Consider the following 25,480-nt stretch of genomic DNA (forward strand, 5'->3'; position numbering starts at 1 on the left):
GTATAAAACCCTTACCCTTGTGCTGGTTGTGGCGCAGGCCTTTAATCCCAGCACTCCGGAGGCAGAGGCAGGCAGATCTCTGTGAGTTCAAGGCCAGCTGGGGCTACAGGGAGACCCTGTCTCAAAAAGACCAAAAAAAAAAACCTTACCCAGGATTCTTTAGTGACCCCCGCCCCCACCACTGAAACTTAAATCTATAGTGTATGTCAGATGCCCTGTCTGGGAGCAGGTACTCAAGTGCCTCTCTGATCTTGGTCTGAAAGTAAAGCTTTTCTCTTCTCTTCTGTCCATCCTGAACTTCCATGATAGAGAATCTGAAAGGGTGTCTTCACTCTGCACTTGACCTTGGACAAAGCCCTTCCCAGGACAGCCCAGGAAAGAATGGGGCAGTGCCTCTTCATGTACATTCTGAGGACTGTGTTGTCTTACTTCTGTACTATAGAGTAGAAATCATTATTTTTACAATGAATTAACATTCCTCTTTGAATCACTTAGTGTGTTGCTGCTCAGAGACTGATTGTGCTTCATTTACTTATAACTATAATCCTAGTCTAAGTAAAGTACTGTAGCTGGAGTTTTTGCTTTATTTATTGTTTCCTCTTTTTGAAAGCTCATCTCCTTTTTTCGTTTGTCATCCACAGGTTCGAGAACTTGTCTTGGACAATTGCAAATCAAATGATGGACAAATTGAGGGATTAAGGGCTTAATTTGTGAATTTGGAGTTCCTCAGTTTAATAAGTGTAGGCTTGATTTCAGTTTCAAATCTCCCCAAGCTACCTAAATTGAAAAAGGTAAGTGTTTTCTCTCTAATTTTTTATTAAAGAGGAGAAATGTATGGCCTGGGGTTCTGACTGTGGAATCACTGTGTTGCAGAAAGCACGCGGGCTGTAGTGCTGTGGGTGTGGGGTCAGGTGGGTGCTCTTTGAGAGGCTGCATGTATCCTCAGCTCTAAACTGGTGGTTGACTTTGCGGAATTGGGTGATGTTTTAGAAAGAAAAACCTACCTGTTGGTTGCTCAGTAAATAGTTACGAAGGATAATTGTTTAATAAAAATTGTTGAAAATTTTATTATAATTTAGCTAGGTTTTGTTTTTACACTGTTTGGGGACACCACAAATGCCTCCTATGTTTTAGGTCTGTTGATGAAGGGAATCTTTGCTTGGGGTTTTTTTTTGTTTTGTTTTGTCTTTTTTGAGATAGGGTCTCCTTGTAGCCCCAGCTGTTCTGGAACTCACTGTGTAGACCAGGCTAGCCTCGAACTCACAAAGATCCCCCTGCCTCTGCCTCCCAAGTGTTGGGATTAAAGGCATGTGCCAGCATGCCCAGCCCTGCTTATTTTTCAAAATATTATTTTATGTGTTTGAGTGTATTGTTTACATGTATGTAAGTGCACCTGTGTCATGTACTGCTGCCGGTAGAGGTCAGAAGACGGCATTGGATTCCCTAGAACTGGAGTTAGGGACAGTTGTTAGCTGCCATATGGGTGCTGGGTATCGAACCTGGGTCCTCTGCAAGAGCACTCGGTGATCTTAACCACTGAGCCATCTCTCCAGCCCCTTGTTTCTGTTTTCTGAGGCAGTGTCTCCCTGTAGCCCCAGCTGGTGAGGAACTCACTATGTAGACCAGGCTGGCCTGAATCTTATCCACCTGCCTTTGCCTCCCCAGAGCTGGGATTAAATTTGTGTATTACTACACCTCCCTGATGAAGGGTTAAAGATTTAGGTTTTTTGTTTTGTTTTGTTTTGGGGTTTTTTTTGGTCTTTTGAGACAGGTCTCCCTGTAGCCCCAGCTGTCCTGGAACCCACCACCTCTGGCTACAAAACAAAATTTTTGAAAAAGATTTTTCAAGCCAGTTGTGGTGGCACAGGTCTTTAATTCTGGCACACTTGGGAGGCAGAGGCAGGCAGATCTCTGTGAGATGGGAGGCCAGCCTGGTCTACATAGTGAGTTTCAGGCCAGCAGTGGCTACAGAGAGAACTCTGTCTCAAAAAGACAAAAAAAAAAAAAAAAGTTTTCAGATTAATAGCCTTTGATAATTCAAACCTATAATCTAATTGTTAATGACTAGGGGGTTTGAAATGTGTTGTGATTTTGTAACAAAACTGCTACAAGCCAGGCCAGGTGGCAGTTACCTGTAATCAGTGTTTGGGAGACAGAGGCAGATGAGAGTCTTGAGTTCAAGGCTGGTCTGGTCTACATAACAAGGTCTAATCCCAGCACTGGGGAGGCAGAGGCAGGCTGATTTCTGTGTTCTGGACCAGCTGGGGCTACAGGGAGATTGTCTCCAAGAAAAAAAGAAAGAGAAAAGTGTACTCCTAATCCCAGTACCTTTTCCATTATTTAGGAAAAAAGTATATGGTTGTGGAAGTTTCACAGTATGCTCTGTTTTGGTATTCACTTTATTAGGAAACTTAAAAGGCACACATGAAAAGTTTATAGTCAAATTTATATAGGTAATGGACAGGTAGGATGACACCCTTCCCCTTTTTTTGCTGTTAATTATATAAATTAAAAGTACTGTAAAATTGTGTCATCTCTGCCTGCATTTGCTTTGCTTAGACAAATCCTTGACACTACTCTAAATTTTAGGTGACTTTTGGTGATAGAAATGTCTCCTTGGGTATCTATTTTGTTTTGGTGTTTGACAGGGTCTCATGTAGCCCAGGCTGGCCTGGAAATCACTAAGTTGACCAAACTGGCCTTTGCCTCACAAAAATCCACCTGTGTGTGCTACCACACCTGGCAGATTAAAAAAAAATAATTTTTTTTCACAGGTTCTTCTACTGTAGCCTAGGATAGCCTTGAACTTTTGGCAGTCTTTCTGTCTCACCCTTCTGTATGCTAGAATTGTAAGTTTGAGCTACCACACTCATCTTAAGTATATCTACTTCAAAGAGTCAAGGGCTTACAAGATGGCTCAGTGGGTAAAAATTCTATCATTATGATATCACATCTATCATATGGGTCATCAGTGGAATTGGAAAGTGATTAACCCATTTCATATCTGTTTTGCCATAAACTTGAATCTAGTAGATTCTTACTGTGGTTTCTATTTTGTTCTTACCATCCTGCTAAATTCTGAGTTACTATGGTCAGATTTCAGAAATTTGGCCCATCAGTGTTGATTTATATGGGGACTGCATTTGTTACATTTCTTGCTGTGACAAAATACTTAAGGAAGGTCTTATTTTGACTCACAGTTTGAGGTACAGTCAGTCCATTATTGTGGGGGAGGCATTGTAGAAGTAACAGGGTATCTAGCTAGCTGCACTGGCAAGAGTATGTGTGGCACAGTTGGTTATAAAGCATCCACAGGAGAGATAAATTCTAGTGTTTTTCTGGCTTCTTTTTCCTGAACCTCTAGTCCATGGGTTGTTGCCACATATAACCAGGGTAGATCATCCCTCAGTTAACTTTCTCTGGAAATCCCCTCATAGACAGGGGTATCTCCTAGCTAATTCAGAATCAACAGTGAAGGTTAGCCTTCACAGCTTTATTGAGTCTTTCTGAAACTTTTGGTTCCTTGAGATAGGGTCTCACCATATAGCCCAGGCTAGTCTGGAATATAATCCTTGTACCTTAGCCTCCTGAGTGCTGAGAGTACTTGTACCACCATGCCAGGCTCTTTCTGAACTTTTCAAACTAACCACTTACAGGGCTAGTTAGGTGATCATCATACAGCAGCAGATTGAATGTTCTCATAGCTGATCAGGACAGACCACATAAATAAACACTAAGAAAGTGTTTGGTATAGAAATGCCAAACATTTAAAATTTTTTACACTTACTTCAAAGTAACTATGCCTTATTTGTTCCATAAGACCCATGTTACAAGCATATTACATATAATAATCTAACAACATGAACTCAACACAGAACAAGAAAGATGCTTCTGTTTTTTGATTATTCGAAAATTATGAAATTCAATTCTTGAATGTTTATTGATTATCAACTACAGTGTTTTAAGTTTCTTGTTTGTGGCAGGGCACAAACTACAGTATACATGTAAAAGTCAGATAACTTGAGGCAATCAATTCTGTCCTTTTACTATGTGGGTTTCAAGGATCCAACTCAGGTTGTCAGACTTAGTGGCAAGTGCCTTCCAATGAGCTATCTCACCAGCCCCTTTTAGGCTAGCATTTTTTAAGTCTTTTTTTGGTCTTTTTGAGACAGGGTCTCCCTGTAGCCCCAGCTGGAGAGATCTGCCTCCAGAGTGCTGGGATTAAAGGCATGCACCACCAGGCCCAGCTGAGTTTTTTTTTTTTTTTAATATTTTATTTATTATTTATTTTATGTGTATGCGTGTATTTGCCTGCATGTAGGTAAGTGCACCTGTGTTGTGCAACGTCTGTGGAGGACAGAAGAGACTGTTGGATCCCCTGGAACTAGAGTAACGGAGAGTTGTTAGCTGCCATTTGGGTGCTGGGATTTGAACCCTGGTCTTCTGCAAGAACAGTTAGTGTTCTTAACTGCTGCTCTCTCTCCAGCCCCCCCCTTTTTTTTAATAAAAATTTATGTGTATGAGTGTATTGCCTGCATGTGTATGTAAGTGCACCTGCGTTGGGCAGTGCCTGCAGAGGTCAGAAGAGGGCATTGGATCCCCTGGAACTGGAGTTAGGACAGTAGTTAGCTGCCACGTGGGTGCTGGGAATGTAACCTGGGTCCTCTGCAAGAGCAGCCAGTGTGTTCTTAACCACTGAGTCATCTCTCCAGCCCCCAAATCTTATTTTGTTGAGACAGATTGTCACAGGCTAGCCTTGAACATTCCGTCATTCTGCCTTCTGGGTAGGTGAGGTGACAAGCCTGTGTCACCACGCACAGCTTACATGAAGTTATCATACGTAGCATGTGTAGGTACATAGCATAGTGGGCAGAGCATGTGTTCTTTAACTAGACTGTCTGGCTTCAGAGATAGGCTCACCACTGGATGTCTTCGTGATCCCAGACCAGTTACATTTTTGCATTTCATTTTCCTCACCTGTAAATGGGATAATGATCCTACCAACTCCCTTCAGATTTGTCATAAGACAAATGAACTAATGTCTTTAGTGCTTTGAAAAGTGACTGGCACTCAAGTACTATGTAAGGATTGGCTGGTTACTTTGACATTGAATATTTGGAACTGTATGTGGCCTGAATTTTTATCTGCAAAAGGAAGAGCTTGATTAGGCTGCAGTTCCATATATTCTGAGACTCCAGTGCATTTTGGTGGAGGCTCATTCATTGGCACACCACTTGCTTGTATAGCTTACCTGCAGCTGAGAAACTAAATTGTGAAGCCTAGTGCCAGGCTTACAAAAGAAGTGGCCTTTGGGGAGCTGTTTCACAAACCCGAGGCCATTGCCCAACCCCCACCTCCAAAAACACTTTGGTAGGCATGGAACCTGTGGCCTTGCACAACCCACTTGTACTACTGCCATCCTTCCTGTGGTATTGAATGATTTTTTTACCAATAATTGTGGTTTTTTTTTTTTTGTCTTTTTGAGACAAGGTCTCCCTGTAGCCCCAGCTGTCCTGGAACTCACTACGCAGACCAGGCTGGCCGTGAACTCATAGAGATCCATCTGCCTCCCGAGTGCTGGGATTAAAGGCGTGCACCACCACGCCTGGCCATTTTTGTAATTTTTTTGGTTATCATACACAAAAATGGGTTCTACTATAACATGTTCATACATTCATACATATACATCATGTACCCTTCCTATCATACATACCTCCCCCACCCTTTGTCAGAGTTTCTTTATGGGCTTATTTCTGAGGCCTAGTCCATTCCTGTTGCTCTCTGAGCACTACTCTGCAGTGACTTCTTATGTTGAACCCCACAATGGGTCTGCCTTGTTTGGAACCAGTGTTTCAGATAAGCACTGCAGACTTTGGCACACAGAACTATGTAGACTATGTTGGCCTCAAACCTGTGATCCTCTGCTACCCTAGTGCTGAGATCATGGGGATGTACCATCATGCACCACCTTCTGCATATTAAGTCCACCCATGTCCTCAGAGGCCTGGATCTGAGGCCTTGGATCCCTGGAACTGGAGTTACAGTTGTTAGCTGCCAGGTAGGTGCGGGGAACTGAACACAGGGCATATGCATGAGTGTTCGTTATATGTGTTTGGGTATATTGCCTGTAGGTAGGTACTCATGTCATGCAGTGCCTGTGGATGTCAGAAGAGAGTGTCAGACAGAGCCCCTGGAACTGGAGTTAGAGACAGATGTTAAGGCCCCTTGTGGGTGCTGAGAATGGAACCCAGGTCCTCTGCAAGGGCAGCCAGTGCTCTTAACTGCTGAGCCATCTCTAGCCCCAAACATTAGCTTACTTTTTTATTTTTAAATTTTTTATTTACTTATTGTGGGTGGGGCAAGCATGCCCTGGTGCTTGTAGAGGTTAGAGGAAAACCTGTGGAGTCTTTTCTTTCCTTCTACCATGTGAGTCCTGGGAATTGAACTCAGGTAAGTCATTAGGCTTGGCAGAAAGTGGCTATGCTCATTGAGCCATCTTGCCACCATGCCATACCTTCAGCTTCTTAAAGGATTCTCATTTGTTTTAAGCCATTTTTAGGTAGAAATTATGTTCATTGATGTTAGAGGTCAATCGTTGAACACTGTTAATAGCATCTGGTTAAGGAAATACTTCCTGGGGCTTGAGAGATGACTCAGTGGTTAATACTGACTGCTTTTACAGAGGACCAGGTTACCAGAACCCACATGGCGGCTAACTACTATCTCTAACTCCAGTTCCAGGGAATCACATACCCTCTCTGGCCTTCTTGGGTGTTGCATGTCACTGTCACCACTGCAGTTAACATACACATATAGGCAAAACACTTAAACATATAAAATAAAAATAAATAATTCTTGTGTAGCATGCTCACCCTAACCCCCCATTCCAAAAGGGATCTGTAAACTATTTCATTGGATTTAATCGAACAAAGTGAACTTTCGTGGTCTAACAGAAATAGGGGTTTATTGGGGTGGGCGTGTTCTGTTGTATGTGTTGGTAAGTTTGTAGATTAGTTGGTCAGTGGGTCAGAAACCAATCTACAGTAGTCAGTTCTCCACTGTAGGGGTCCCAGGGATTGAACTAAGATTGTCAGGCTTGGTAGCAAGTGTCTTCACCCTCTGAGTTGTCTTACCTATCCTAGTGGGGTTTTGTTGTTTGTTTTTATTAGAAAACAGGGTCTTACTATGTATTCCAGGCTGGCCTGGAACTTGATCCTCCTGCCTCAGCCTTCTCTTGAGTCATGGGATTACAGCAGTGTGCAGCTATACCTTGATGATTACTTGATCATGGTAAATATTTGAGAATTTGCTCTTTATGTTAATTAATAGTGATTGATTCTCCATGTTTGTTTCTCTGCATTCTTTTATAGCTTGAGCTCAGTGATAATAGAATCTTTGGAGGGCTGGACATACTAGCAGAAGAACTTCCAAATCTCACACATCTAAACCTAAGTGGAAATAAACTGAAAGATATCAGCACCTTGGAACCTTTGGTAAGTAATTGAGAATTGGAAAGAGAGTTATCAGTCATTTTCATTTTCATATTTCTAGTGGGAAAAATGAGAGTAATAATTGACTGAGAAAGTGATTGCATTCCCACAATTCATAGTCCAAAATTTAGAGATCAAGGCTTCTGTGTGCATTCCTGTGACTTTCCTCTCCCTGGCTGATACTATGATGGTATCCTTCAGTGGAGAATTAATGTTTTGTTTTTTCTTTTAAAAATGCATAGTTATAGTAGCCTTAAACACGTCTCTTAGTTTTTTTCCCTAGCCTGGCCAAACTATTTTATACTTTAACAGACCAATCCTTAGTGGGTGGAATTTGTAACAATAAAGTTCAGCTCCAATAAGTTTTCAGTCTTTTAATTCATGATCTTGGACTTTCCTGTATTCCTGTTGCCTCATTCTATGTGAAAGCCCCCAAGTTCTTCCTTAGTCTCACCTACTGGAGTAAGTTATAGAAACTTCGGTTGTAAACTTACTGTGTGTCCTTGAGCAAATTGCTTCTCTGAGCTTCAGTGTCCTCATGAGCAGAGAGGACAATAATCAGTACTCTGAGAACAAAAGTTGAATGATGAGTTTATTTGGTTGTAAATTAGAAAGCTGTTCTAATGAGAGTTGGCCCCTGTGGAGGTTGTAGTGACAAAAAAAGAGCATCTGGAGATGCAGGGGGTTAATACAGGAGAGCGGCAGCTCCACGGGCTGTGCTTTGTAGGAGGGAGTTAGGCAGCAGATATATGAGCTATTAAAATAAGGGGTTTCACCTCACAAAGAAAATTCTGTTGGCTGGAAGTGTAGCTCAGTTGGATGCCTAGAATGCACTAAACCCTGGGTTTGACACACAGGACAGGTTGACACAAGCCTGTAATCCCAGGAAGATCAAAGTTCAAGTTCATTTCCCTGTACATATAGCAATATTGAGGCCAGCCTGGGTTAACATGAAACCCTGTCTCAAATAACAAAAAAGGAATGCTGTGTTAATGTTATGGAGGAAGACAATAAAATTGTGGTTTCTTTCAATGATTTAAGAGTTTATATTTATCATAGATAATTGAGAGTTTATTTCCTATCCTTGTTCCACAAATTTAACTTTTTCTGTTACAGATACTGCCAATACTTCTCCATTCTCTATTTTTTTGGTCTTTTTGAGACAGGGTTTCCCTATAGCCCCAGCTGGCCTGGAACTTGCTATGTCGACCAGGCTGTGCTTGAACTCAGAGATCCACTTGCCTCTGCTGGGATTAAAGGTGTGCAATACCATGCCTGGCCCGGTTCTCACATTTTACTAGTTTCATTCTTTCTGTCCAAAGCAGCCTCTATTTCCAATCATTAGACATTTATTGAGTTTTGCTTTATCTAAGGACACTTAAATATTTGTCTGTAGGCTCATTTAACCCAGTGGAGGGAGAAGTAGTATCTTCTGTTTAGAGATGAGGAAACTGAGTTTAGAGAGCTTAAATAATTGCTTGGAATAAATGACAGAATCAGGATCAAATCCAAATTCACTGTCTTTTACATTGCCCTTGGGACCTGTTTTCTTTCTACATGTAAATTGATGCCATACCTGAATATCAGTAAAATAGAATTCTAGCAGGAACATACTAACATTCCTTCAGTCCAGTGGTCTGCACTAAGCTTGTGTTTATTGCTTAATGACAGATCTGTGAATTCTGAGCCACTTTGAGTTTGGGAAGTGTACCCCTCCACTTCCCTGCCCTCCATTTCATATACCAGAGTAGCACAGACAGTACCTTTCTGTGCTAGATAACTAGCTGTTCCTGATTCCCTTGGTCTGGAGCCTGTGTCAAGTGGTCTAGCATATAGAGGCAGAGGACACATGCCCTTTGAGGCTTGTTGTTTGATGTTTCTCATCCTGGTCTAATGGATAGAGGGCCCTAAGACAGTGAAGGATATAAGGTGATCTTTGTTGTATTTGTAATTTTTAGAGGACCTGCTCTGCCCCTCCCATACACTATTGGGGGCTTCCTACACCTTATCCTATGTATATTATAGTAATTATTCAAAACTGTTACCTAACCAGATAGAAATAGTATGGTCCTTGTTTTATTTACACTGAGGAAGATAGGGCTTGGATGAAACTGCATTACTTGATACAGCTCACTGTGTGGCAGAGCCACTGTGCTATAACACCAGGCTCTTTGAAAGCTTGAGCTCCCACTATATTGATCCATTTGGTTGTTCAAATTCCTGAGGTTCTAGTTCCAAATGAAGGAGAATCCATACTCCATAGAAGGAGTGAAGGGGGAGGAGCTAGGTCCAGTGTTGACTTCTGAAAGTGTTCTTCAGTGGGAAAAACACCATCCTCATCCTCATTAACCACGCATTTTGAACACTACGTTGAGCCCAGTTCTTATAGTCAATGCAATGATTGTGAATGCCTCTGCTTGCTACAGGGACATTAATCGAGAGACAAAGAAGGCATCAATTCAAACTTCCTTGGACACCTTTTTTAAGAGACCTGGGCCATCCAAACCATCCCCCAAAGCCCTTCTAAATTCTAAGAAGGCAAGCAAAATTATTGTTAATAAAATGTTTGATGTTTATTATGGCTAGCCTATTAGCTTAGGTCAAATTTCTGGCATGGTACAGTTGTATTTTTTTTTTTTTTTATTTTAGCAGTATATACACATGACATTGGGATCCTGTATTTTATGCCTGTTGAGCCATAAGCACAATTTTGCTACTTTAAACATTCATAGGGTAATTTACTTATTTGGAATTTATTGTTTACTTGCTTTTGTTTCATTATCTAGTATACTGTTGGCATGTCAGAATTATTTGATAATGGGTACTTTGTCAAGAAGTAGACAAAAATCTTGGGATTCATGTAGTTCAGAAATAGGGCAGCCTTAATTTCCCTGTGTATTAGAAGTATCAATGGTTCGTTTCACTAAGTAAACAGTTTTTAGGCAATCTAGGAACAGTGATATGTGCTGTAATCCCAGCTACCCAAGAGGCCAAGACCAAAAGGAATGTGAGGCAAAGGCCGACCTGGGCTACATGGTGAGACCTCCCTACCTCAGAATGGATAGTGGGGGTGGGGATAGACTAAACCTCTTTGGGAAAGCTGCCTCATTTTATTTCTTGTGTCTTACCTGGTTTAGAGTTAACCTTGGTGAACAGAAGGACATTTAGTCCAGAATGGTAGAGTAGTAATGCCCTTAGAATCATGAGAGACTGAGGCAGGACAATCATGATTTTAAGATCAGCCTGGGCAACATAGCAAGACTTGGTCTCCAAAGAAGAAACCTAATAGACTGAGCTGATTATTTGAGGTGGTATTACAGCATTTCCCCTCTTGGGAAGAAATCATACCTGGGTATCAGGGCCTGCCCAGTAGGAAACCTAATCTGAAAGTTACCTTATACAAAAGAACTAGCAGGGGTGGGACTGCCTTCTTGATACATCAGGGAACTGGCTTACTCAAATAATTATTTGATCTACAAAGTCTTAAATCTTTGTACACTTTGTTTGTTCTTGTGTTTGTTTGTTTCTGGTCTTTGTGAGACAGGGTCTCCCTGAAATCCCAGCTAGCCTGGAACTAACTATGTAGACTAGGCTGGCCTTGAACTCCCAGAGATCTGTCTGCCTCTGCCTCCCAAGTGCTGGGATTAAAGGCACACACCATCAGGCCGGCCTGTACACTTTGTTTTTGAGGGATACAGCCACTTGACTCCCTTTACAGTTCAAAGGGAGATATGTCTAGTACATAAGCAAATGAATGTTAAGAACCAATAACTCTTTATTGCACAAAAACAACTGGCGAGGCAGAATTGGCCTGTATGCTGATTTGTCATCTCCTGCTATAGAGCTCTAAAGCAAAATTTCAAAGCACCTTCAGTCCTAGAAGCAAGGTTTTATGTCTTTTTCCGCCCTCAGGTCCTGTGATTGTGGCAGTAACTTTCCAAAGAAAATAACAGTCTTTTAAGCATCAATACTTTCTTAATTAAGGCTTGTTTCATGCAGAGCTAATGTCTTCTTTTGTTTTGGTCTTTTTGAGACAGGGTCTCCATCTAGTCCCAGCTGGCCTTGAACTCACAGAAATCTGCCTGCCTCTGTCACCTGAGTGCTGGGACTAAGTTCTGTGCCACCATGCCAAGCTTTGTTTTGTTAATAATGGTTTTTGTTTTTGAGAGACTGGGTATCCCAGATTGGCCATATGTAGCTGAGGATGACCTTGAACTTCTGATCCTTCAGCTTCTCATACAGATATTACAGGCTTGCTCTGCCACACCTGGTTTATGTAGTGTTACATATCAAACCCAGGGCTTTGAGCAAGCACTGTACCAACTGAGCTACGTTCCCAGCACCCAATGTGGATTTCTGAGAGGACTAGCTCTTGATTTAGACATTCAAAAGTCAGACTTTTGAAAATGTATAATCTCCTGTGTTCTGAGCTTATTGCCCTATCCTGGAAGGTAGCAGGCTGCGTATAACTGCATTTTGTGATGACTTTCTGTTGGCTACTCTCTCCTCCTCAGGAGTATTTGCTGTGAACTCTTGTGATCTCCTGACTTTGCTGAAATAGAGACTACCCGAAATTTAATTCATGCTAAATTGAAATTTTAAAAACCTGACTAAGATTGAAATATTTTGCATTACAATCATAAGTGAAGGTCTGGGTAAAATATGTGAATTTTCTCCTATTCACTTGAGCTACTCAGAACCTTTTAGGCCATGTTTTTTAGATTTTAGGTGTTAATTATTTTTAGATGAAATTGATCATCTCAAATATGAGGTTTGGCAGCAGTATATTAAAGTATAGGAAAGTCTGAAGTCTGATAAGTCTGGTAATAGCGTTAGCTTTTCTTTAGACCTTAAAGAAGAAAGGTGCATAGTATTTTTCTGTTTCTTCGGTCTTTTTGAGACAGGGTCTCCCTATAGCCCCAGCTGTCCTGGAACTCACTATGTAGACCAGGCTGGCCTTGAACTCACAGAGATCCGCCTGCCTCTGCCTCCCGAGTGCTGGGATTAAAGGCATGTGCCACCATGCCTGGCCCATTTTTCTGTTTCTTAAATCTACACCCATGAGTACCCTCTCTCCCCACCCTACACTGCCTCCTCTCTAGGCCAGCACACCTCATGCCTTGCTGCATTCCATCCTCCAGTGATGGACGTGAGTGTGTCTGGGGACATTTCAGTTATTTCAGATTTAGACTCTTAGGGGGGAGCAGGAGTAGAAGGGGAAGAATAGTTACTACCTAGCAGGCTCTAGGAAGGTGGCATAGGACTTCCTGATGTTTTCTGAGCACAGGGGTGAGTGAGTAGCAGCTAATTCCTATGGAGCCTAGAATTTTACCTCTGTTGAAGATGGGATTGATGAGTTATGCTCCTTTAGTTTAGGAGTTGTGATCTTTGGTTTTTCCCTTCAGAAAAAGCTGGATTGTCTGAAAAGCCTGGATCTGTTTAACTGTGAGGTCACTAATCTGAATGATTACCGAGAGAGTGTCTTCAAGCTCCTGCCTCAGCTGACCTACCTGGATGGCTATGACCGAGAGGACCAGGAAGCCTCTGACTCAGATGCAGAGGTGGATGGTGTGGATGAAGAGGAGGAGGATGAAGGTGAGTGGACTTGGCTTCTCATGATCCTGACTTGATTTTCGAGGGTCCCAAGCAATGCTACTGAATGTTGTTTTTGCTGTTGAGGAAAATCTTATCTGTATCTGTGGGCTGGCCATGAAATTTGAAATCAAAACAAAAAAAGGTTTATTATTAATTTTATTTTATTTGGAAGCTAGAAATTTTTGACTGCAGCCTACAAGCCACTAAAATCTTCGAGTACTCTTACAGAAGACCATAGATTTCTTTTGGGGATGGGGGTCTTTTTGAGACGGTTTCCCTGTAGCCCCACATCACAGAAATCTACCTTCCTTCACCTCCAGAGTGGTGGCGTGTGCCACCATACCTGACATATCTTTGTGTCTTTGAATGAGACCCTGTCTGACTTACCCCAGACTGGTGGACCTGAAGACTTTCAAAACAGAGGCATGATGATACACACCTATAGTCTCAGCACTTGGGAGAACGCACAAAATAATGGTCAAGAAAATAGAAGAGGAAAAACATTAGGAACCTTGGTTTCAGTTGTGTGGGGTCTCCATGCATGTAGGATCAATTTTACATGTCAAGTTAATGCACAAGGGGCCAGTGGGCAAAGAGTAGGTCAGCTTGCCCTGTGCCAAATGCTTAGTCCATTGCTGCCTTACTGTAGTAAGACTTCCAGTTATTCCCAAAAGAGACTGTGGTTCTTTTTATGGAAGTTCTTCATAAACAGCTCACATACTGCCACTGAGCTATCCCTTAGTCAGGCAACTAACACCAAGTAATTTCTTTGTGCCAGTTGTGGTGGTGTGGGGGAGACCTTAGCCTCTTGAATTTAAGCTGTTCTCTTAGGACTAAGGACCTGTAGAAAGAAGGCAGCTGTAAGTCAGCCCTAATATTTGTGCAGCCTATTGGTTATCCTGCAGGCTAGCTCTTGGCTTCTGTACTCCATTGGGTCATCAAATATTCAGGAATTTCCTTTTGGTACTGTTTTCAGAAGGAGAAGACGAGGATGAAGAGGAAGATGAGGATGGTGAGGAGGAGGAGTTTGATGAAGAAGAGGATGAAGATGAAGACGAAGATGTAGAAGGAGAAGATGATGAAGATGAAGTCAGTGGGGAGGTCAGTGTACCTGTTTTATGTCCTGCTTCTATTTGTAGTGTGAAGGCTAAAGTGTGTGTTAAGAAGAAAGTCAGTCTAATGCCTGCAGCTTTTGTTTCGATTAAAATATTGAATATGATGGCCTGCTGAATGCTACGTAGGCAGTGTTTGTTTCTGCAAGGTAATTTTGCCTTTCAAATTCAGAAAGAAGCAACATGAGAACTTAAAAGAGTTGTGGTTCAAAGTTAAAGAATATGCTCCTCTGAAAGAGCAGACATCCACTAATACTGTAGTTCCGAAGGCTCTCTAGGATAACGGAAGGGAGTGGTTTGGTTTTGACCCTAAAGGATTTTAAGAAAAAAAGCAGAGTATTTGCTTTTATTTTTTTTAATATTTTCTTTATTATTATTTTTTATTTTATGTGTATGACTGTATTGCCTGCATGTATGTGAGTGCACCCGTGTCATGCAGTGCTGCAGAGGTCAGAAGAGGGCTTGGGATTCCCCTGGGACTGGAGTTAAGGACGGTTTGTAGCCGCCATGTGGGTGCTGGGAACCTGGGTCCTCTGTAAGAGCAGTCAGTGCTCTTAACGGCTGAGCCATCTCTCCAGCCCTAAGTATTTGCTTTTATACTGTAGTGCTCTCTTAGTATACAAATGAAGCATTTGTATAGCTGCATGGGTAAATGGCAGTGAAAACTTAGTATAAGAATGGGAGGGTAGCCCAGGTGTGGTGGTGCACACCTTTAGTCCCAGCAGTGAAAGGCAGGTGGATCTCTGAGGTCAAGGTCAGCTGAGGCTACAGAGAGACCCTGTCTCAAAAAGACCAAAAGAAACGGGAGGGCGGGGGGAGTAGGGTAGTGGGGTCATGATGGTGTACACCTGAAATCTCAACACTTGGGAGCCAGAGGTAGACAGGTCTCTCTGAATTTTGAGGCCGCTCTGTAGTGAGACCCTGTCTTAAGAAAAAAGAAAGAGGGACTGGAGAGATGGCTCAGCAGTTAAGAACCCTGGTTGTTCTTGCAGAAGACCCAGGTTCGAATCTCAGCACCCACATGGCAGCTAACAATTGTCTGTAACTCCAGTTCCAGGGGATCCGACAACCTCTTCTGTCCTCCTCGGGCATTGCATGACACGGGTGCACTTACCTACATGTAGCAGGCAATACACGCATACACATAAAATAAAAATAGTAAATAAACATTAAAAGAAAAAAAGAGAGACAACAGGAGTGTAGGTGGGCATGTTAATACATACTTATAATCCAGAACCTGGGAGGCTTAGGCAGGAAGATCACAACTTCAAGACCAGCCTGGGTTGCATTTCAACACCCACAAACACACAGTTACAAAAATGTATAGGACTACAGAAAAATCTTTGCTCAAACCCTTGTTGAAATTCTTTTTTTTTTTTTTTAAGGTTATAAATTGCTTACTTATGAATAGTTATATAGTTAAGGTTTTGGAGAAACCTTAAAGTGTTAAAATTATTTGCAAGAGTAGAGAATCATGTTGCCCAGGCTGGCCTGGAAATTGCTGTGGCCAATAATGACCTTGAACTCTTAAACCCTCCTGCCTCTTCTCACCTAAGTACTGGAGTTGTAGTTGTGTATCACCAAGCCTGGCTCTCTTTGTGTTTTTTAATTTAGCAGAATATAATGATAATACTAATCTATTCTCTATTCTTAGGACGAAGAATTTGGACATGATGGAGAAGTTGACGAAGATGAAGAGGATGAGGATGAGGATGAAGATGAAGGTGGGATTGATGCATATACATTGATTCCCCTCAGTTAGAAATTAGATGAAAATGCTCACAAGTTAACCGGATGTGTATTTATCTATTTAGAGACAGGATCTCAACTATATTGCTCAGCCTTACCTTGAACTTAGTCCTCCTGGGATTACATGGCTATGCCACAGCACCTGGCTGTTCAGGATCTGATAGCATCTAGCAAATGAAAAGCCCTTGCTTGGCCTTTAAGTCTCCTGGGTACTGGTCCAGCTCCACCAGTACAGCCATGCTCTGTACTGCACAGGGCACACATCCAAGTTGCCAATGCCTAAGCTTTATGGCCTTGGTTTATACCTTTTTTTTTTTTCAATATTTTATTATTTTTATTTTTTTATGTGTATAAGTGTATTGCCTTCATGTATGTGAGTGTACCCATGTCATGCAATCTTGTAGAGGTCAGAAGAGGGCTTCGGATTCCCCTGGAACTGGAGTTAAGGACAGCTCGTAGCCACCATGTGGGTGCTGGGAATCGAACCCAGGCCCTCTGCAAGACCAGTCAATGCTCTTAACCGCTGAGCCATCTCTCCAGCCCCTTGGTTTGTACCTTTTAAATGCTTTGGTTGGGCTTAGCTGCCAAGCTTGAGATTTTTTTGTGTGTGATGATGGTTCTTTCATTAAGAAGACTTTAAGAATCATACTTGAGGGCTTGAGAGATGGCTCAGCGGTAAGAACACTGGTTGTTCTCTCAGAAGACCCGGGTTCGAATCCCAGCACCCACATGGTAGCTAACAACTGTCTGTAACTCCAGTCCCAGGGAATCCGATGGCCTCTTCTGTCCTCCGTGGGCATTGCATGACATGGATGTGGTCAGTTACATGCAGGCTATACACGCATACACGTAAAATGAAATAAAATTTTTTAATTTTTTTTTAAAAGAATCATACTTGAGGTTTAGGCAGGTGTTTCAGGCTAGCGTAGGCACCATCTCTAAAAACTAGATGGGAGGAAACTAGCCTAACTGAATCTTAATTTTTCAGGCTATATTAATAGCACCTGTCAGTATTACACCTTTCCTCCACCACAAGGAAAACTAGTGAGGAGGCCATTTACAGGCACGCTCTTCTGAGTATGACAGTCTCGGGGAAGCAGTTGCTGCTGTGCTTTGTGCTTCTTCATGCTTCACACTTGCTTGGGACAGCTTTCAGCCATACATGGTGTAGACTAGACTTTCACTAACATCATAATTTTGAGACAATGTCTGGAAATCCACTTCCCTCTGCCTCCTAAATGCTCTCATAATTTTTTTTATTTGACTAGACAGAGCTGTGTCTGTCTGAATATTCTAATATTGGTATCCTAAGAATTCTGTTTATTTTTGATTTAAAAATACGTTTGTGTATTTTGCCCGCAGGTATGTAACTACACATGTATACAATGCCTGTAGAGGCCAGAAGGGGCATCTGATCCCCTGGAACTGGAGTTGTGAATGGTTGCTAGTCATCATGTTGGCTAGGAATCAAACCAATTGAGCCATCTCTCCAGCCCCCTATCCTGGAACTCACAGAGATCCTTCTGCCTTTGCCTGATGAGTGCTATGTGGTTTGGAGGGGGGGGATATGGTTGGGCAGGGGGTCTTTTTGAGATAAAGTCTCCCTGTAGCCCCAGCTGGCCTAGAACTCCCCTGTAGACTGGGCTGGCCTTGATCTCACAGAGAGCCACTTCTCTGTTCCTTCAGTGCTTGGGAGTGCCGGGATTGAAAGTGTGTGCCACCATGTCCTGCTCTGTTTTTTCTTTTTTTAGTATTGTCTGTGGTGGGCGGGTATAGGCTAAGGTTCAAGGATAGCAAGAGCTTTGTCTTCCTGTTCCCTTGTTCTTAGATGGCTGTTGCCCAGAACACCACACCCAGTTAGGAACTTTTTTAAGTTGATAGTAAGAAACATTTGGAAGAATGAAGACAGGCAGATCTCTGAATTTGAGGCCAGCTGGGGCTACAGGGAGACCCTGTCTCAAAAAAGACCAAAAAAAGAAAAATTTAAAATGAGAAAAGTTGGTTGGTGGTGCTGCTCTGCAGTCTATTTATTCATGCCCTTTAATCAGTAAACTGATGACGCTGACATCTTTATCTCCAAATCTCCAAAAATTGTTGCTTCCATTAGCAGTGTTGTAGGCAGAGTGCCTTTCAGAAGTTCTCACAGTCTGTTTTGTTACTACAGAGGAGGAAGAAAGCGGGAAAGGTGAAAAGAGAAAGAGAGAAACAGACGATGAAGGAGAAGACGATTAAGACCCCAAACAACCTGCAGAAACAGAACTGTTCAGTATTGGTTGGACTGCTCATGGATTTGGTAGCTGTTTTAAAAAAAAGGTAGCTGTGATACCCCAGGACACCCACCCACCCAAAGAGCCAAAGAATAGTTCCTGTGGCATTCCACCTTCTTCCATTTAGTCCCTCTTGGTACTCCACCACCAAGAAAAGTGTAAACGTTGTTAGGTTTTCCTGTACGACTCTTGCTGTAGCCTGGATAGCTGTGATTGGTGAGTCAACTGTCCGTGGCTACCAGTTACACTGAGATTGTAACAACATTTTTACTTTCTGTACAACAACAAGAAAAAGCTTTGTAAATAAAATCTTAACATTTTGGGTCTGTTTTTTTCATGCCTTTTTTTACGGTTGTTTTTTTTATTATACACACACACACACACACAGAGATTAGGACCTTTTATATGAGAACTGCCATACAGACACACCAGAATGACAGAAGCAGGACATTCATTACAGAATCCCTGCATCTGTCTGAGAGAGAGAGAGAGAGAGATTAGGACCTTTTATATGAGAACTGCCAAAAAAGTTTTTTTAAGTCTAAGTGAAATAAATACTCTTTGGTAAAGCCTAGTTGTATGTTCACATCTTTAAATTAGGCTCTTACTACAGTACGCTCCTGTTAACATACTTGAAGGAAAGTGACTGGGTGCATTGTCGTCCTATTGGTGGTCATTGACAGGAAATGTGCAAGGATAGGAGACCTTTGAAATGAGTCTTCACTATAACTATGGAAGTAAATGAATTTTTAAAAATGGTTTGGAGTCTGGAATCATGATAGAACACTTGCCTAGCATGTGTAAGGCCCTGAGTTGCAGTCTCTAGTGGAAAAAAAAATTTTTCCAATTGAATAATCTGGAGCCCCTGAAAATCAGCAAATAATTTTTGTATAATGCATGACTTAAGAGGAAAGGAAACGCCAGAGCCCCGAGTTCCAGTTCTGGGTTTGTCGCATTTCCTGTGTGACCTTGTCTTGACTCCTTGGTCTCTTCTTTGCCTAAAATTGAAGGGATGTGATCAAATGGTTCAGGAGTCTCAGCACTGGTAGTCTGTGATTCCACTGACAGTAAATGCCAGAGACGTAAAACTGGACTTTATGCTGGGGGTAGAGGCACATACCTTTTAGTCACAGCAGAGATAGGATCCCTGTGAGTCTGAGGCCAGCCTGGACTACATAGTGAGTTCTGGACTAGCCAAGAGTAGATCTATGTGATTGTTTCCTCTACCTTATTTCCCAGAAAGCAAGCCTTCAGTATGTTTTTCAATAGTTTTTTTTTTTTTTTCCTGCAGCCTAAATTGGAGTGGCCCCTCAGGTTGGAACTTGGTATGCAATCATAGGACCAGAATGGGACCCCTACCCCTGAAAGTGCCTGTAACTCCTACTCCAGGGGATTGGATGCTCTCCTGCCCTTCATGTGCACCCCACCACCGACCTCCACACACAGCAAAGCAATAGAGTAAATCAGATTTTTTGTATATTGTCAAATACCAAATGCAGTAACATTGGGTGAATTTTTTTTCAGAAGTTTACATGATTTTCTATCCTAGGACATGCCAGGCTCCTTGGCAGGGCAAGAGGAAGAAGGTTTAGCTTACAGAGACAAACCAGCCCTCAATGTTCACAGTAACCAATAAGGAAGAAAAGACATTGGGGTGTGAGTGATGCCTACTAGGGCCTAGGAACAAGGCGACATAAGTAAAATGGAGTAAAAGGGGAGTCTGGCAGACACGCAGGAATAGGAAATGGCTGCGATTTTGTTAACCAGAGGCAGATTTGACTGGAGAGAGCAGTGGAAGGTGAGGCTGGAGAAACAATTAGATCTTGTAATCTCAGCTGTCCTGGGGTGCTGGCTGTGGAGACCAGGCTGGCCTTTGAAGGGCTGGGATGGAAGGTGTGTGTCATTTTTTTTCTAAGACTAGGTTTACCAAAAGCCCCTGATATGATTGTCCTTAGGATGAGCTTGAAGGTCAGCCACCCTTGACTGAAGAATCTTGGAGAGTTCTAGGAAACAAGCTCTGTGGTGATGGGGCAAACTACTAGACTTGTGGCCCACGTGAAAGATTAACTGAGTGGGTTCGCTTCCAGCAGTGGCAAAAGATGTCTGAGTTACAAATGGTGGGTGGAAGCTATGATGGACTGGATGTCCAGGCCTGACCAGCTGCAGGGCTAGTAGGACTCTTGACTGTGAGTCTTAGTGTGAGGTCAGGAACCTGAGCCTGGGGAAAGGCCCAGTGTCTTGGTACAGTTGTGAAAGAGTGCTGCCTACAAACTGGATAGCCCATTCACAGCCTCTTGCCTGGAGTTCACATCTATAGGAATCCAGACACTGAGGAGTAATGATGCTTAGAAATGGAGAAATGTCCATCTTGCAGGAGATGCTGGATCTAACCTTTTCCCCATTTCTCCCACCATGATCCAGACTAGTACTTTTTAATGTGTATGTATGATGGGAGGCATGTGCCATGGTATTTAATGTGGAGGTCACAGGGTCAGTTTTTCCACCTTTGCATGGGTTCCAGGGGTTCAAGCTTTTAGGGCAAGTGCTTTACTTGCTGAGCCATGTTGCCAGCCCACATTCACGGTTCTAGCAGCCCAGTGTCAACTTCCCATCGCTGACATCCCTGTTTGAACTACACTACCTTACCACCAAGGAAGGGCTGGACAGAATCACAAAGCACTCTGCCCTTTTCTGTGACCTGCCATCTCCAGTCCTGTCAGGTTGTGCTGACATCAATTTTAATGAGGCTGATGATACCCTTGTGTTGACAGTTTGAAAAGGGAGTCAAGTTACCAATCCACTTTAGGCAGCCAAGCACTTGCTCGGGCGGGAAAATTACCAAGACTGCAGTAAGCCTGGAAATTCCTCCTAGAGCCAAGCAGCCTGATAGATGGAATGGAATGGGGAAGTCTGATCTTAGTTTTTATTTTTTCAATTGTTTGGTCTTTTTGAGACTGAGTCTCCCTGTAGCCCCATCTGGCCTAGAACTCACTATGTAGACCAGGCTGGCCCTGAAGTCACACACATCCTGCCTCTACTGGGATTAAAGGCCACCACACCTGGCTTGTAACTTTTTAAAAAAGTACTTATAATGTATTAGTGTATTGTTTTTTAAAAACTTATTTTATGAGCATATTGCCTGTATGTATGTGAGTGCACCCATGTCATGCAGTGCTTGTGGAGGTCAGAAGAGGGCATCAGATCTGGAACTGGCTGTTAGCTACCATGTGGGTGCTGGGAACCTAACCTGGGTCCTCTGCAAGAGCAGTCAGTGCTCTTGACCAGTGAGCCATCTCTTCAGCTCCAAAGTCTGTAACTTGTTAGGAATACTTGTTAGTATAAGAAAATTACCCCATAGAGTTACTCTTGTCAGAGGAAGGGGTTTGGGGACTTTGGGCATGTTTCTAAGAGCACTGCCCTACCCTAGTGTTCTGGCTTGTTTCTCCATTGCTGTGACAAAACACTCTGACTACTACCAACTTGGGGAGGAAAGGGTTTATTTATCTTAAATCTCCTGGGTCACAGTTCATTAGGGAGCCCAAGGTAGGAACTCAGGGCAAGAACCTGGAGGCAGGAGCTGGAGCACAGGCCATGGAGGACCCCTGCTTACTGACTTACTCCCCTGGCCCCTGCTCAGCCTGCTTTCTTAGGCAACACAGGCCCACCTGCCTAGGGGTGGCACCACCCACAGTGGGCTGGGCCCTCCCACGACAATCAAGAAAATGTCCTCAGACATGGCCACAGGCCAGTTCAATGGAGGCAATTCCCCAGTTGAGGCTCCCTCAACCCAGGTGTGTCAAGTTGACACTAAAGCTATCCAGCACACCCAGCTCTGGGGTGGAGGAGTAGCAAGGTCTCAAATCCCAGAGCCTCAGGCTCTGGCCACTTATTATTGTAAGAACCCTCTAGCCACTTCCTCTCCACAAGCCTCCAGTTCCTCACAGCAGACCTGGGCCCTGAGCTCAGTGAGCTGCCAGGTCACTCCAATTGTCTGGGTCCTAGTGTGGGCCACTGTTGAGTTCTGACCAGCAGCGGTGTGCTTGCTGGATCTCCCCTGCCCTTCCCATCACCCTCCAGAAGAGCAGCTAAGGGTTTAGGCTGGTGATGGATATCAGCTATGCTTGAGGCTGGTAGAGAAGGGCAGATCAATGACAAGAGGAGTACCTGGAACCACAGGTACATTAAACCACCTGGCTTGAGTCTTACTTCTGAAGACTAATAATGGCCTCTGCTGTGTCTGTTGCACACTATGGTTTACGTTGCTCTTCCTCGCCCATTATCTGTTCTACGGAGATGGTGTGATGAGGAAACTAAGGTCCCAGCATACAGCCCTTGCTGGCTTCTCTTCCTGCCTTGCACCATTTCCAGGAAGAAACCTGGGAGTGAGCTGCCAGGCCTCAGGTGGGGAGGTGGGGGTCATCACAGGAGGTCCCTTATGAGAAACTGGACGCTTTGCACAGTGCAGGTGGACAGCAGAAAAGGAAGGCCGAGGAAACCCAAGTGCCCAGTAACATCATCCCCTGGCACAGTGCTCTCCGTGCTGGTGGCCCAGACCTAACTTGTCCTCCCTACCCCACTGTTCACACAGCTGCTGTCCTGTGGCGCTCTGCTGAGGAAGTTTCTGTGCTCTCCCAGTGCCTGCAGAGAACACTCCTGACATCAAATTCCAGGCTGCTTCTACCCTGCCTTCCCAGCCCTCCTTTCTGCCACCTGCTTCTCCATGCCCTCTGGGGCCATCTACACATTCCTGAGCACTTTCCTCCATGCCATCGCTAGAGTCCAGACAATATAGAGTCCAGATAATCTTCCTCCGTCAGCACAAGAAAAATTCATTGCCAGGGGCAAGAAGTAGAGCAAAGGCATTAGCCCACATGGCCCTCAGGAGGCTTCCTTCCACAGCTCCTCATGTGACTGTCTGTCCAGTCTGAAATGACTGTCCTTCTCTAGACCCTGGACAGGCTGGCTGCCCCTTTCTTGTCTCCCTTTCATGTCTGATGAGGACTAGCTTGGGCCCTGTGTCTGACTCTTGCTGGGTCCAGGACACTGGCATACACTTGCCTCAGGACAAAGTGCTGTAGATTCCTGAGGCCACCCTAACAATTGCACACTGGGACGCTTCCACCAGGAGGCAACCACTGAAGCAGAGACCACGGAAGTGCTGGATAGCCTCAGTTGTCAACTTGACACACCTGTGTGTAAGGAGCCTTGGTTGAGGAACTGTCTCCATTGGATTGGCCTGTGGCTATGTCTGTGGGGCATTTCCTTGACTGTTGAGAGATGTGGGAGGCCCAGACTATTGTGGGTGGTGCCACCCCTGGGCAAGTGATCCTGTATTGCACAAGAAAGCAGACTGAGCTAGGAAAGCAAGCCAATAAGCAGTGTTCCTCCATGGTCTGTGTTTCAGTTTCCCGCTCTGAGTTTCTGCTTTGACTTCCCTCCGTGATGAGTTGTGATCTGGGAGATAGATGTAAGATAAAATAAGCCTTTTCCACTGGGCGTGGTGGCGCACGCCTTTAATCCCAGCACTCGGGAGACAGAAGCAGGCGGATCCTTGTGAGTTCAAGGCCAGCCTGGAGGTCCGTCTACATAGTGAGTTCAGGTCAGGTCAGCTGGGACTACAGGGAGACCCTGTCTCAAAAAAAAAAAAATAAAGCCCTTTCCTCCCCAAGTTGGTTTTGGTTTTTTTTTGATTTTTATTTATTTATTTATTTAGGTCTTTTTGAGACAGGGTCTCCCTGTAGCTTGTTTGATTGTGTGTGTGTGTGTGTGTGTGTGTGTGTGTGTGTGTGTGTGTGCCACAGCACACTTGATTGATTGACTGATTGAGACAAGGTCTCACTGTAGCCTTGGCTGTCCTGGAACTCACTATATAGACCAGGATGGCTTTGAATTCACAGAGATCCACCTGCCTCTGCCTCCCAAGTGCTGGGATTAAAGGTGTGCTCCATGGCTTATTTTTTATTTTTATCACAGTAATAGAAAGACAACAGGAATGTTGCTTACTGGCTTGCTCCTGTGGCCTGTGCTTCTTAACCCCAGACCACCTGCCCAGGGGTGGCACCATCCACAGTGGGCTAATGCCCACTTATACTCAGTATCAAGAACATGCCTTACAGACATGCCCATGGGCCAGTCTGATAGAGAAAATTCCCCAATTGAGGTTCCCTCTTCCCAGGGGTGTCAAGTTGACAACTGAAGCCAACCAGGACATCAAGGTTCTCACAACCCCCTCCTTAGTCAGATTACTTTGCTAGAGTGAGTTGCAGAACTTGGAGAAAACTTGTTTGCTGTAAAGGGTATTAACAAAGATTGCAGATGAGCAAATGCATAGGGTAAGATGTAAGAAAGGATGTGGTGCTTCGCTTAGAGGAGAAATTCTGCTTTCTGTGACCTGCCTTGAAGAAGAGGATATGAGCCAGGAATCATCGAGGAAAAACCCAAGTTATGTATCAAAACCACACAGTAAATTCCAGGCCCTTTAAGCTAGATCACATCTGGTCCCTCTGCCAATACTGGAACTTCCTCAGTAACACACTGACATGCTGTTTATTAGATAGATGCCTGGTAGTAGGTAGTTTCCTCCCTACAGGACTGCATATCCTACACACACACACACCACTACCACCACTACAGTGCTGAGACTGGAACCTAGGGCCTCACACAGTCTGGACAAGCACTCTCCCATTGAGTCATAGACACAACTTTGTAGTCATGGTTGAAAATCAAACTTCTTTATCTCTGGAATATTGAGGCCGCTTTAATCTTATTTTTATTATCATTGTGACTATGATAAGCAAACTTTTTGAAAAATTATTAGTAGTATTACTATTTTGGATCTTTTTGAGACAGGGTCTCCCTGTAGCCCCAGCTGGCCTGGAACTCATTATGTAGACCAGGCTGGCCTTGAACTCACAGAGATCTGCCTGCCTCTGCCTCCCAAGTGCTGGGATTAAAGGTGTGTACTACCATGCTTGGCCAAAAAAATAAAAAAAAAAATTTTTTTTTGTTTTTTTGAGACAGGGTCTCCCTGTAGCCCCAACTTATTGAGATCCACCTGCCTCTGCCTCCCGAGTGCTGGGATTAAAGGGGTGTGCCACCACACCCGGCAATTTTTTTATTTTTTTTTGGTCTTTTTGAAGCAGGGTTTCCCTGTAGCCCCAGCTGTCCTGGAACTCACTATGTAGACCAGGCTGGCCTTGAACTCACAGAGATCCGCCTGCCTCTGCCTCCCAAGTGCTGGGACTACAGATGTGTGCCACCACTCCCA

General features: G+C 43.6%; 1 protein-coding gene across 1 annotated transcript in view; it reads left to right on the forward strand.

Moving 5' to 3' along the window:
• LOC103749136 (formin-like protein 5) overlaps positions 1-18,535 on the forward strand; it is a 29,957-nt gene extending 11,422 nt beyond the window's left edge. Inside the window, exons 2-7 of the mRNA XM_008851957.3 lie at positions 642-791; positions 7,371-7,493; positions 12,896-13,085; positions 14,062-14,186; positions 15,852-15,921; positions 18,111-18,535. Coding sequence (XP_008850179.2) covers positions 642-679 — 38 coding nt within the window. The 3' untranslated portion in view covers positions 680-791; positions 7,371-7,493; positions 12,896-13,085; ... (1 more) ...; positions 15,852-15,921; positions 18,111-18,535. The remainder of the gene's footprint in view (positions 1-641; positions 792-7,370; positions 7,494-12,895; positions 13,086-14,061; positions 14,187-15,851; positions 15,922-18,110) is intronic.
• The last annotated feature ends 6,945 nt before the right edge of the window (positions 18,536-25,480 follow it).

Source organism: Nannospalax galili, unplaced genomic scaffold (assembly GCF_000622305.1).
Source record: "Nannospalax galili isolate Female #2095 unplaced genomic scaffold, S.galili_v1.0 scaffold106, whole genome shotgun sequence".
Classification (NCBI taxonomy): Eukaryota; Metazoa; Chordata; class Mammalia; order Rodentia; family Spalacidae; genus Nannospalax; species Nannospalax galili.